The sequence below is a fragment of the Felis catus genome, chromosome A2 (assembly GCF_018350175.1).
Source record: "Felis catus isolate Fca126 chromosome A2, F.catus_Fca126_mat1.0, whole genome shotgun sequence".
NCBI lineage: Eukaryota > Metazoa > Chordata > Mammalia > Carnivora > Felidae > Felis > Felis catus.
In genome coordinates, this window is record NC_058369.1 from 153,068,687 (window position 1) to 153,082,477 (window position 13,791).

A 13,791-nucleotide genomic window follows, 5' to 3' on the forward strand; every position below is an offset into this window, starting at 1 on the left:
CAGAGCCAGGCATGGGGCTTGATCTCCCGAATTGTGTGATTATGATCTGAGCCGAAATCAAGAGTTGGATGCTTAACTGACTGAGCCACCCAGGCAACCCGCACACCTTAACGATCTTAAATACATAAAAATTACACAAAGTATGCTCTCAGACTACAATGGAATTAGAAACTAGAAAAAAAACTAGAAACTAATAATAGAAAGGTAATTGAAACCTAAATTATCCAATGATAAAAAGAAATGAGCCATCAGGCCACAAACACATACGCATATTGTTAACTGTTATAGACTCTGGGTCTGAAGTTCTCGCTTGTCCAGCAAGAGAGAGGGGCGCCGGATTGAAAATGTGAGAGAGGCTAATGTCCAGGAGGAGATAAGAGCCCAGAGTTAGGGTCCTTGTTCTGTTTGTATTAGGATTAGAAGGCTTAAAAACATGGTGATGGACATGCACAAAGAGACAATGAAATCATAAACATTAACTCATGGGCGTGAGGCAAAGGGGGTTTTGAAGATATGCTGTGTTAGGGGTTTGGGTCAATACAAAACAAAACCTGGCGCCCTGGGCAGAAGGTTGTTTACAGCAGACGTGAGGCCCCTCCCCTGTTTACCTAAAGCGGTCTAGGGGACAAGAAAGACAGAGCATGCTACCTCAGGGTCAACAAGGCACCTTTCTTTTGCTAGTTAGCTCCTCTCTGGGCAACTTTGCCCCAGAGCAGTCTATAGCCCTGTTTACCTGGTCCTTCCTTCCTGTGAAAGCAGCATTCTGCTATTGTACTAAGGTAGGGGGCGTTTCCGCCCTGAATACCTAATCTTGTTTACCTCCTATACCTTTGTCCTATCCTCCCACTTTACCTGTACTGAGGCCTTTGTCCTGCCTTATCTAATTTTACCTAAACTCATTCCCCACAGCTAACAAAGTCAATTGGAAAAGCCTACGTTCTGTATGATTCCAACAATATAGAATTTTGGAAATGGAAAACCTATAGCAACAGTAAAAAAAAAGTCAATAAAAGATGAGTGGTTACTAGAAGTTCACACAGAGAGTGAAAGGGGGTATGAATATAGTTGGAGCACAGAGGATTTTTAGGGCAGTGGAACTAATCTGTTGGATACTGCAATGGTGAATACATGTCATCATGTATTGGTCAAAATCCATAGAATATACAACTCAGAGTGAACCCTAATGTAAACTATGACTTTAGTTAATAATAATGTATTAATATTGGCTCAATTGTAACAAATTGTATTGGGAAAACTGGGGGCAGAGGCTTAAGGAGGTACATGGGAGATCTGTACTTTATGCTCATTTTTCTGTGAACATAAAACTGCTCTAAAAATCGTCTAATTGAAAAAGTTGTAGCCACTTAACCTGCACATTTCTAAGTGTTTATAAAATTTTACTAATTCACATTACAATTTTTGTCTGATCTTATAAACTACCTATATAATTTAAAAATCAAAGGCAGAGTTAATTCTTAACAAACTCAACACCCAAAAAATAAATAATCCAGTGAAGAAATGGGCAGAACACTTGAATAGACACTTTTCCAAAGAAGACATCCAGATGGCAAACAGAAACATGAAAAGATGCTCAACATCATTCATCATCAGGGAAATACAAATCAAAACCACAATGAGATACCACCTCACACCAGTCAGAGTGGCTAAAATTAACAGCTCAGGAAAAAACAGATGTTGGTAAGGATGTGGAGAAAGGGGAACCTCTTGCACTGTTGGTAGGAATGCAAACTGGTGCAGCCACTCTGGAAAACAGTGTGGAGGTTCCTCAAAAAATTAAAAATAGAACCACATTATGATCCAGCAATGGCACTATTAGGAATTTATCCAAAAGATACAAAAATGCTGATTTAAAGGGACATATGCACCCCAATGTTTATAGCAGCACTATTAACAATAGCCAAATTATGAAAAGAGCCCAAATGTCCATTAACTGATAAATGGATTAAGAATATGTGGTATATGTATATGTATATGTATATGTATATACATACGCACACACAATGGAATACTACTCAGTGATGAAAAAGAATGAAAATCTTGCTATTTGCAACAACATGGATGGAACATGGATGCTAAGTGAAATAAGTTAGAGAAAGACAGATATCATAAGACTTCACTTGTATGTGGAATTTGAGAAACTTAACAGATGAATTAGAGGAAGGGAAGGAAGAATAAGATAAAAACAGAGAGGGAGGCAAACCATAAGAGACTCTTAAATACAGAGAACAAACTGTGAGTTGATGAGGGGTGTGAGGTAAATGGGTGATGGACATTAAGAAGGGCACTTGTTGGGACGAGCACTGGGTGTTACATGAAGTGATGAATCACTGGGTTCTACTCCTGAAGCTAAGACTACACTGTATATTAACCAACTTGAGAATGAAAAAACAAAATCTATGGATAATTAATTAATCTATGGGTAAACTGTGTGATACTGATGAGACAATAGATCAGTATAACAGAATATATAGCCCATAAATATACCTGCATAGACATGGTCAGCTGATCTTTGACAAAGGAACAAAGGCAAATCAGTAGCCAAAGGAAAGTCTTTTCAACAAATGATACAAATGGACACCACATGCATATGAAATTACAAGAGACAGTGAATAGCCAAAACAATCTAGGAAAAGAAAAAATTAGGAAGACTCATACTTCCAGATATCAAAACTGACCATGAAATGCACATTTGGCACAGATTTGCCTTCCTTGCTCATATCACTTCTTCCATAAGGTGAAGATTTGCAGAATACTTTGTCTATTGCAATTATTTACCAAGCAACACTATCTCTTGTTACAAAGATCACATTTATTGGCAGGGAAAGTATGGCAATAGGCTCACGTCCACACAAGTCATAGTCTAAGTACCAGCCAGAAGTAGCTGGCTTAATAAAACTGAGGAATAGACTATCAGACACTCAGCTCTAGGGCCAGCAAGATAGTCCTTGCAAAGAGGTTCTTTCGGATTCTTTTATAGTGTTTTGCAAATATGAATAATTTATACAGTGAATGCTTATACACACACAATTTTATGCTTTTGCCAATGTATTTATGGATAGATTCCTAGAGTAGGGATTTCTGGATCAATGAATAAGCGCATATTTGATTTTACTATATAGTGCCAATTTTCCCTCCATCTTGTATTCCCATCATCGAACCATGAAAGTCCCTGCTTTCCCATAGCCTCTCCAATAAGGTAAAATTTTTTACAGTCTGATGTATGTTTCATTTTAATTCATTTCTCTTATTATGAGACAGGTCAAACAACTTTTAACATGTTTAAGGGCCATTTTAACTTATTTTAATGTGAATATTCAAGTAAAAAATTTTTTTTTAATGTTTATTTATTTTTGACAGACAGAGCATGAGCAGGGGAGGGGGAGAGAGAGAGGGAGACACAGAATCCAAAGCAGGCTCCAGGCTCCGAGCTGTCCACACAGAGCCCAATGCGGGGCTCAAACCCATGAACCGTGAGATCATGACCTGAGCCGAAGTCGGATGCTTAACTGAGCCACCCAGGTGCCCCTCAACTTTTAAAGTAACTAATTGTGTGGCTACTCTTCTCCAGTTTTTAAAAACTGTTCATTAATTAGGAATATTGATCTGATTTAATGTCCTAAATGTGTGTGTATGTGTACACCTATTTTTATTATTATCTTTGGATTTTGAACACAGGAGAGTTTTCTTCCATATTTTTAAGTTCACTTTTCTTAAACCTTTTAAGACTAGTTCCCCTCATTACTCTTGTTGGCTATTCTTACTTCGATATTTTTCTGTATGGTTTTTATAATCAATTCGTCCAGAGATAGAAAAAAAACATACATTTTTGTTATGAGTATTTAAACATATAAAATACCTTAGGGTAGAAAGTTGTAGTTTTCATTTATTTTAGCTCATTTGGTAACATTGGTTTACAGTTTTCAAATATTGAGTGATCACATTTTTTTTTTCTAGTGTGATTTTTGTACATGTTAATATTATGCCTTTCATTTTTGTCTTGTTTTCTTTTGACATCTCTACATGGAGTTTGATTGATATCCTTTTCTGTTGTGCATATTTAAGTAGGATGTGTTTTCTCGTATTTTTGGTCTGAGAAGGATTCTTGGTATTTATGTAGAGGGTGGGATTAAGCCAGAATAGTTTTCCTAACTTCTCTGCTAGGGGGTGCCTCTGTTGTTACCATCAAGAATCCAAAAGTATGATCTCTACATGAAGCCATTTCTCTAGTTCTGAGATCTGCTTTCTCTTGGTCCATCCCACCAGGAGCTAAACATTTTTCTCCCTTATTCTCAGTATTTTACTCTACTGCCTGAAGCTTTTTCCTCAAAATGTGTTTTTGTCTTTATTCAGGTGATTTTTTTCCTGGATATTTCTTGAGTCCTCAAAGACTTATACTGCCTCAAGACATGCTAATTGTCCTGCAGCCCTTAGGGAGTACTTATAGGCTTTTTCTATTTACCCACGCATTGGATCCTCTGTTTCTCAGTTTCAGTGATTATTTTCAGATTTGCTTTCTGAGGCTTCCACTCAGCTGTAGGTGTTCTCTTTGATGACTCAAGATTTTTGGAGGACTTTCTGCGTTCTGAGGACACTCTCTGGACAGCAGAACTTCTCCATCTGTTCCACGCACAACTTTTACATAAACTAAATCTGAGTTACACATGATCCTATTTTGGGGAGGCATAAAGCCCCACCTACTGGTGTTCTAGGGTTTGTGGAGGTTCCTTTGTCACCATTTTATTGAAGTTATCTGTTGTCTTTTTTCTTTTTCCCCTACTTGCTCTCTGTCTCTAGTCTGAGGACATTTGGAGAGATTCAAACACTACATTGCCATCATCATCTTCTCTTTCTAAAAATCTCTCATAAAATCTCTGGCAAAAAGGTGTGAACCAAGAAAGAATGCACTAAAAATTTAAGCAGACAGGCATTTATTTGGGCAATTAGAATTGCAATTCAGGAAACACAGATGCAGGTTGAAACCTAAATTTTGTTCTGAAGAAAACAAAGAGAGGGCAGGTTTATAAAAGTGAAAGTTTACAAGAGTAGTTCTCAGTCAGGTCTGTTATGCAAAATGAGAATTAAAACTGGGTCAACTGGGATTGGTTGAATTAATATGCAAATAGATTGAAATTTGTCAAATTGTGTTGGCTCCTTTCAAGGTGAAGAATAGGAATAATTCAGGTGTCATGGTGAGGAAGGAGTTAATTCCAGATTGAGGGCTTGTGGTTGGCAAACAGTTCATGGTTCCTTTGATAAAGCCATGCATTACTTCTTCCTCACTTATGTGCTCCTGACCCTATTTTAAAAGAGACTCTCTTAGCGAGACTTGCTTGTTCCATTTTGAAATCTCTTTTTACATTTTCTCCCTTTGATCAAGATCTTTCTTAATAAGAAAGCATCAATGGTCAGTCCTTTGGTGTTGGCCCCATTGTGTTGCCAGAGTGGTTAGTACCTGCTCTGGGTCCATAATGTACCTCAGAGTGGGAAGTCTCTTATCCTCATATATCTTTAAGTCTGGACCACATTCGAGTGGCAAGGAAACATTTTAGGGAAAGGGACTTTAGGCTACATCAATTGAAGTGTCATTTTCTGTTGTCAAAGTGTAGGGCTGATGAGTACTTTTCAGTCTCTGAACAACATGGGGAAATATATATTACAAACAGTTTAAATATAACAATAAAGATACACGTTAGGATAATGACTAATACTATGACTTAGAAACCCAAACACAAAAGAGCTCCAAGCCCCAAAGGAAGTCAACTAAAAGTATCATAAAATATAAAGTTAAACCATCCTGGGGAAAAATTTGAATGTCCCTGTAGGGTCCTGGACAATGTAAGTAGCTAAGTGGTTTCTAATTCCACATGTTGTGAAGTATTTATCCGTGTACTGTAAAAGGTGTTAGTTGTTGTAGAGACATCTCCTTGCTCGGCTAAAGGATAATCAGGGGCTTTCTGATTACCCAGAACAAGTTTGGCCAGAGAGTCTAAGGATCTTTTTCAGACTATTATTGCCTTAGCAGCAGATTCTTCCATAATTTCAAGACATAAAGAGATGTTGTTGATTATAGCCTTAATTATATTTATCCCTAACCAGGGATGTAGGGACTTGCCAAAGGAGTGAATCCTAAATCATGAACACCTCCTGTTAGGTCCTTTCTAGCTCAACAGTGTAGATTCAGGGAGGGGAGTTGACTAATGAGATCTCTTATTTTGCTTTTGAAAAGTTAGGGGCAGAATTAGATTTTTCTCCTAACCTGAAATAATAGGTTTTTCTAAATTCTAAAAGTCAGCATCTATTAGTAATGACCTGGGAGAGAAGGTGAGGGTGTTATCTTTATAGGCCAATGCCAGAGTAAAGGGAAGAAAAAGAAGGAGAAAGGCTTTCATGTTTAAAGCATGAAGGCTTGTTGCATCATCTTGGGCAGAAGCAGTCCACCTCGATGTCCACTCCTTTTCTTTCCTGTTAGATTTGGAGGTCTCCAGCACCTGTACAGGACCAAGTGTGAGATGGAGACTTTTTCAGTCATGAGGCATGTACCCCAGGCTCAATACCTTCTAGTTCTGCAGCAGTGTCAGTGGTCAGGAGCACTTGATAAAGTCCCTTCCATTGGGGCTCTAGGGCTGTCTTCCCCTGATGACATTTCTGAAATACCCAGCCACCAGGCTCTAGACTGTAACCGACTTTGAATTGTGATCTGGAAAGGCTTTTTTTTTTTTACATGTTGATCACAGGCTTGAGCATAAGACATTAGAGACTTAACAGTAGCTGGTCATACTAGCACAAGACAACAAGGGATCAGCAGAAGGTTGTATACTGATAGAATTCCAAGAGGTTTGCAAGCTTTTGTTACGGTTCGTATGATTTGCCTAGTGAAGGGGGAGCCTTGATCACTGGAGATCATGGAAGGTGAATCCCAAATGGAAACACATTCTCTAACAGGTTTTTTTTTTTTTTTTTTTTTGCCTCCACGAGAGGCAACCTTGCAGCAGGGGAAAGCTTCAATCCATCCAGAAAACATACAAACAACAAGAACATCTTGATAACACACACTAAGTGGCAGTTGTAGTCCAGCTGTAAGGTGTTCAAAGGGTCCAGAGGGAGGAGATCTAAGGCTTCTGGGAACAAAAACAGCGTTTCCAGAATTGTGGAATGTAGGATTCCAAGATTAGGACCTGTCTGACAGGTCAGACATTGCTGGTAGACTGTTCTTGCAATATTAAAAAAGTCTCCCCATCAATGTCTGTTTATAACCTGAGTCATTTGAAATGCACTGTTGTGGGTGAAGGAATGCAAAAACTAAAAAATGGGGTTTGTCAGGGAGCCAGGAAGACCCAAGCAGCTATCTTGGGTTTCCCACAGCCCCCACTGTTCTTTAATTTACAGCCATTGTTTAATCATCTTAATTTCTTATTCAAGAGCAGACTGTTGCCATGTTACAAGGACATCTGGATGGCAAAAGTCTGGCAATGAGGGGCTATTTTTGCAGAAGCAGAATGTGGACTTCATCCACATGTGCCACAGTCTTGCAAATACAATATAAAGAAGGCTTAGTATTACTTAATTTGACAATGCTTCCCATGTAATTTACACAGCAAATAAGCCTAATGACTTTAACAAGTCCTCTACAATATTCCAGGTAAAAAAGACTTCATTTAGAATTCAATTTTGGGAATTTTGTCAAAAATATAAGGAGGTCTGGACCATTTGGTTAAAATGGGATCACAAAAATTTGCAAAAGAATAATTATCTATTTAACCAAAGTAACAAAAAGGTTTCAAGAACAAATGTAGATTGTACCTGCAAAAACCTTAGCTCTCCTTGAATAAAAATTTAGTTTTTCTGAGTAGCCAAAATGCAATAAAGACAAAAACAATCTTTCTTTCTCAGACAGATTACACTAACAGTAAAGAAACTTTGTTTATAATTTCTTATTAAGAACAGGCCTGTTATCTAAGAAAATTTTAGTTTAATAGAAGAAAAACCAAACAAGTTCCATCAGTGTACTTTTTACATTAAAGCTCATTTATCATTAAATTTATTTTAATCTTAGCTTGATTATACCTAAAATTATTTTCCTAGAACTCTTTTCTGCAAACCTTCTACAACTCTCTTTTTTTTAGCATTACAATTTTGTCCTATGTTTTTCCTCTATAAACAACCAGCCTCACTTAGGACAATATTTTTTTCTTTTCCCTTCACAAAAAAAAAAAGTGTTATCTGCATTTCTCAGATCTTCCCTTACTGGAAACATAACCTAATTTCCTGGCATACAGAGATGTTGCCCTTATTATTTCTAGTAGCTTTAATTACATATATTAATTAGACTCCTTAATCCTTAGAAACCTTATTTCTAGTGAAAAGTAAGAAACAGTAGGAAACTGCCTGTTATACCATTATTCTTTAGATTTGCAAGTTTGTGAATATATTTTATAATTTCTAGAAGCATTGTCTTTTTCAATTTTCCAGTGTAGCACTAACACATCCAAATATCTTTTCTCTGTAATACAAAGTCAATAGTAGACAAACCTATTTGTAATACTTAATGTTGTAGTATTTTGTCCTGTTTAGAAAATTATCCAGGTATTTACTGAAATTCAATTATTTAGCTTAGCAAAGCTCTGAGGTTTTAAGTTACAAAAAAGATTTGGAAGACTATTTAAAAATTTATCTAAATGACCAGTAGTAAGGACTTACCTGTCAACAAATGAAGTTAGTTTTATAAGCTTTCTGCAGCAAGAAGACTGCAGTCTGTGGGGAGGCATGGGATGCCTTGTTAAGAGGGAGAGAGAGGGGTGCCTGGGTGGCTCAGTCCTTTAAGCTGACTTCGGCTCAGTTCCAGCCCTGCGTCGGGCTCTGTGCTGACAGCTTAGAGCCTGGAGCCTGCTTCAGATTCTGTGTCTCCCTCTCTCTCTGTCCCTCCTCTGCTTGCACTCTCTCTCTCTCTCAAAAATAAACATTAAAAAAGAAAAAGTTTGGGGGTGCCTGATTGGTTCAGTCGGTTGAGTGTCCAACTCTTGATTTTGGCTCAGTCATGATCTCAGGGCTTTGTAGGTTCGAGCCCTGCATCAGGCTCTGTGGTGGCAGCAGGGAGCCTGCTTGGGATTCTCTCTCTCCCTCTCTCTGACCCTCCCCCACTTGCGCTGTCTCTGTCTCTCTCAAAATAAATAAAGTTAAAAAAAAAAAAGAAAAGAAATTTTAAAAGAGGGAGAGAGAAAAGGGCTTGTAATAGAAATCGGGCTTACGTTAGGTGATTTGGGAGAAGGTTTGAGGATGTAGGTATTTGTGTGTATGTGTGCCTTCATATAGCAGGAGAAATACTGTGATTGGGGTATTGTAATAATTTTTAACTAGGAAGCAGAAGGAACAGAGCATGGTTAGAGTTGCCATTAGAGAAAAAGTAGCAGTCACTTATGTTAGCTCTAATAAGAAGCTATGTTGTGAAAATTAAATGAGACAATACATAAAAGTGCACAGTAAATACTCAAAAATAATCTCATTATTGTCATAATTAAAATTATTTGTGAATTTATATCAGCAAAGAGAGTAATAATTCATATGCAAGCCTTTTATTGAATAAAAATAAGAATTGTTTTATGTCAGGTCAATTTATTTTGAAAGTATCAATATATAAAGACTAACTTCAGAAATTTCTCACACAAAAAAGCAATCTAAAATTTAAATTCACCTCAATTTAGTCAATATGTGTAAAAAACTTAAAATTATTTTAAGAAATATGTGAGGGTTCTAGTTCCAGGTAGGATGCCTCTCCCAGTGAATACCACTATAAAACATGAAATATATGTATAAGAAGGTTATTTCAGGAGTCTGAAAAAGAAACAGTAGCAGATGGAGAAAGAAGAGCAGAACTCATGTACTATTGGGGTCTCTCAGTACCTCTCCCCCCCCCCCCGCCCCACCCCCGCTGCCCCACCAATCAGAAAGTGGACAGCAGGGTGCAGACAGAACTATGGTACATCCAGACAATGTACTATAATTCACCACAAAAAAAAAAAAAAAAAAAAAAGAGCTACCAAGCCATGGAAAGGCATAGAGCAACATTATGTGCATTTTACTAAGTGAAAGAAGCCAATTTGAAAATCTGTATGAGTCTACCTATATGATATTCTGAAAAAAGACAAAACTTTGGAGACAGTAAAAAGATGAGTGGTTGCCAGGGATTAGGAGGGAGAGAGGGATAAATAAGCAGAACACAGGAACTTTAGGGCCAACTATTCTGGACCATACTAGTGTGGTAGATACATGGCATTATAACATCTTCCAAAACCCATAGAAAATACCATCTGAACAGTGACCTTAATGCAAACTATGGACTTTGGTGGATAGTAATAGGTCAAACAGGTACATCAATTGTAACAAATGTACCACTCTGGTGGGGGGATGTCGATAGTGGGGGAAGTCAGGGCATGTGTGAGGGCAGGGGATGGGAACTCTCTGTACACACTGCTCAACTTTGCTATGACCTAAAACTTCCCTAAAAATAAAGTCTAAGAAAAAAAGAATAAAGGACTTACTGTATGCACTCAGTAGCAGAATGGAGGAAAGAAGACAGAGGAAAAAGTTGAATATAAGTCAATAGAAATAATCCAATCACAAAACAAATAAATTTAAAAAAAAAAATGAAAAGAGGTGGGGCATCTGGGTGGCTCAGTTAGTTGAGCATCTAACTTCAACTCAGGTCATGGTCTCATGATTTGTGAGCTCAAGCCCCGCGTTGGGCTCTCTGCTGTCACCACAGATTCGGATCTCCCAGACCCCTTGCTCTATTTGCCTTCTCTCTCTCAAAAATAAATAAACATTTTTTTAAAATGAAAAGAGGAAAGTAGCAGAGTAGGGGATTCCAGGTCTCTGTGCTTCTATAAAAACAACGAATCAGCTGGCAAAAACAGTCTCATTTTTTGCAGAAGTCTGGAGTCCAGTCAAGAACTTGAAACAACCAGGGGAAAGCTTAGTGAAGAAAGCAGCTGCTGCTTTTGCAGTAAGAGAGAGGACTGTGTGGTTTAAATGGCCTGCCCACCATCCCCCCACATCTGATCCATGGCAGCCATGAGGACTGTGCCCACACTCCTGGTGCAGGATGCTGGTGCCACAGAGCGCAATGGAGCTGTTATTCTCAAAGAATCATCACTGTGGTCCCAGACTGTTCGGTGGCTCCCTGAAGGAACACACAAAGGCTTGCCTTGATTTTGCCTAACTCAAAGCATTCCTAGGGCAAAGATGGCTGCTCAAGTTTTTGCTGCATGCATTTAAGCACAGAAATTTTGGCTGTGGAAGCCTAGGGTTAGTTGGGACAACCAATAGACTGAAAATCCTGGCAAAGAAGAAGTTGGGAAAGGAGATATGTGAGGGTAGGGAGTTGCAGGGCTGGTTAATCAAGAAGGCCACACATACTGTCAGGGCTGAGCGTATGGTCAAAGAGGCCTGACAAGACCCTCAGTTTTCACCTCTGACTGGCCTTCAGGCTCTGTGCAAGCTGGAAACAAAGGCTATGGCAGCATCATAAGCAGCATGGGTAAGCATTGAAGTCATGCCCCAAAGGAGCCAACCTACAAAGACAGAATTTTTTGGTTTTTTGCTCCAAGCAGTGAAGAAAACTCTGTCAAAACACCAAGTGACCATGACTGCTAAATTAGTTGAACACACCTTTCACATAACAAATGGTAGGGACTCAATCGTTCAGAGAAGTTAGTAAACAAGCAAACATTAACAACTCATAAGCAAGCAGCACCAACGAACCAGAGGAGGGGGAAGTATCTGATTTCCAGAACTTTCACATTGTGATATTCAACACTCCCAGTTTTCAACAAAAAAATTACAGAACATGCAAAGAACAAGAAAATATGGCTTGCTCACAGGGGAAAAAAAAGGAATTGTGAGTGTCCATGAGGACACAGAGCATTGGACTTACTAGACAAAGACATTAACTCGATTCTCTTAGATATGCTTAAAGAGTGAAAGAAAATCATGGGGAAAGAACCAAAGGATCCAGGAGAACAACATTTCACCATGTAGAGAACATCAGTAAAGAAATAGAAATCGTAAAAATGAACCAAACAAATTCTAGAGATTAAAAACACAATAATTGAAATGAAAAATAACTCAAGGGTTTCAACTATAGATTTGAGCAGGCAGAAGAGTCAGGGTACCTGAAGATAGACCCATTGAGATCATCTAGTTTAAGAAGAAAAAAGAGAAAAGAATGACAAAAATAAATAAACCAAGCTCAAGACACCTATGAGATACCATCAAGTATACCAACATATACACAACAGGAGGCCCTGAAGGAGAGGAGAGGAAGAAACTAAAAGGATGTTTGAAAAACTAATGCCCCCAAACGTCCCAAATTCGATGAAAATCATGAATTTAAATATCCAAAGTGTTCACTGGGCTAAAGACCAAAAAAGTCAGTAATAATAAATATAGAGCAATATATGCAAACCAACGTCTTAGCACCCAAAGGTGTACAATAAGTATTTGTTGGATCAATTTACCAATGATACTGAAGACCAATATTGCCCGTGTTCCATGCTGCCCCAACCTACTTGAAATTCCCTGGCTGATCATGTGTATATAAGCAAGAAAGGAAGTCCGGGAGAGAGGGCAAATGAGTTATAGGCAAACTTGAGCACACTTTTACCAGCCTGAACACAGTTAGTTATCTTCGAAACCCCCAAGGCTCACATTTTATACACAGCACAATCCTTTGGAGGAAGACTATAATAAACATTTGTTAGTTGCTTCCCTAACTGCTATTTCTTTCCTTTTTCTTAACAATCTCCAGATTCTGCCCAGGTGAGATTAACTCCAACTCCACATTCAGAAATTACTTCTGGGGCACCTGGGTGGCTCAGTAGGTTAAGCGTCCCACTCTTGATTTCAGCTCAGGTCATGATGTCACAGTTCATGGGATCAGGCTCTGCACTGACAGCATGGAGCCTGCTTGGGATTCTCTCTCTCCCTTTCTCTCTACCCCTCCCCTGTCTGTCTGTCTCTCTCTCTCTCTCTCTCTCTCTCTCTCAAAAGAAATAAATAAATTAAAAAAAAAAAAAGAAAGAAATGGCTTCTAATTATCTGAGGGTGATCAATCTTTTATGTCCTTTGACCATCATGATTAGTTTAGTGATAGATCCATGAAGCAAGAAAGGTAGTGGAGACCAAAAAGACCTTTTCTAGGTTACTGTGTGAGTGACGGCATAAGTAAAAATCTCTTTTGTTGAGTCTGTCTCTGGAACCACGTCACTCCAAGGACGGGTCACCATCTTTTAACAATAAGGAGAGACTGAGAGAATGAAGAGACAGAGAGATAGACTGGTTAAAAGACCAGTTGTTCCTCTGGCCCACTGTTTCCCAAACTTAACTAGGTGATACAATCTTAAAACCCTTCCAAGTCCTGCTGCATCAGAATTTCCAGGCAAGTCCTGGGAAACTGCTATAGTCTCACCTGAAGCTAGCCCTAATGTTGAAGCTTTCAGAAATATAAACCAATAAATGTCTTTTATAGTTTAGGAGAATTTGAGACAGGCCTGTCACTTGCCCACAAAACCATCCTAACTGGCAGAAGCCAACCAGACTTGTTTCTTTTTGGCTTTTCCCTCTTTTCTTTGTAGAGAAGTAAGCATTAGCTCTCAATGGGTTATGTTATTTACATGCCTCTGATAAAGTTCAAAGGACAATCTCCAGATTTTCAAAACAACCTGGGGAAAAAAAAAACAGGTTGAGAAATAGATCTGCTAATCTCTCTTCCCTCCC

The 13,791-nt window shown here is 38.5% G+C and overlaps 2 protein-coding genes across 3 annotated transcripts in view; one reads left to right on the top strand and one right to left on the bottom strand.

Annotated features, from left to right (window-relative positions):
- AKR1D1 (aldo-keto reductase family 1 member D1) overlaps positions 1-13,791 on the top strand; it is an 88,145-nt gene that overhangs the window by 32,140 nt on the left and 42,214 nt on the right. The window lies entirely within an intron of this gene.
- The window catches only part of LOC101100956 (probable protein BRICK1), a 67,020-nt gene continuing 58,161 nt past the window's right edge, over positions 4,933-13,791 (bottom strand). The window contains exon 5 of one of the 2 annotated variants that reach the window (XM_045052811.1): positions 4,933-6,509. In XM_045052811.1, the coding sequence (XP_044908746.1) occupies positions 6,487-6,509 (23 nt within the window). In that variant the 3' untranslated portion in view covers positions 4,933-6,486. Of the gene's footprint in view, positions 6,510-13,109; positions 13,737-13,791 lie in introns of those variants that run through there. The other variant, XM_045052810.1, reaches the window with a different exon arrangement.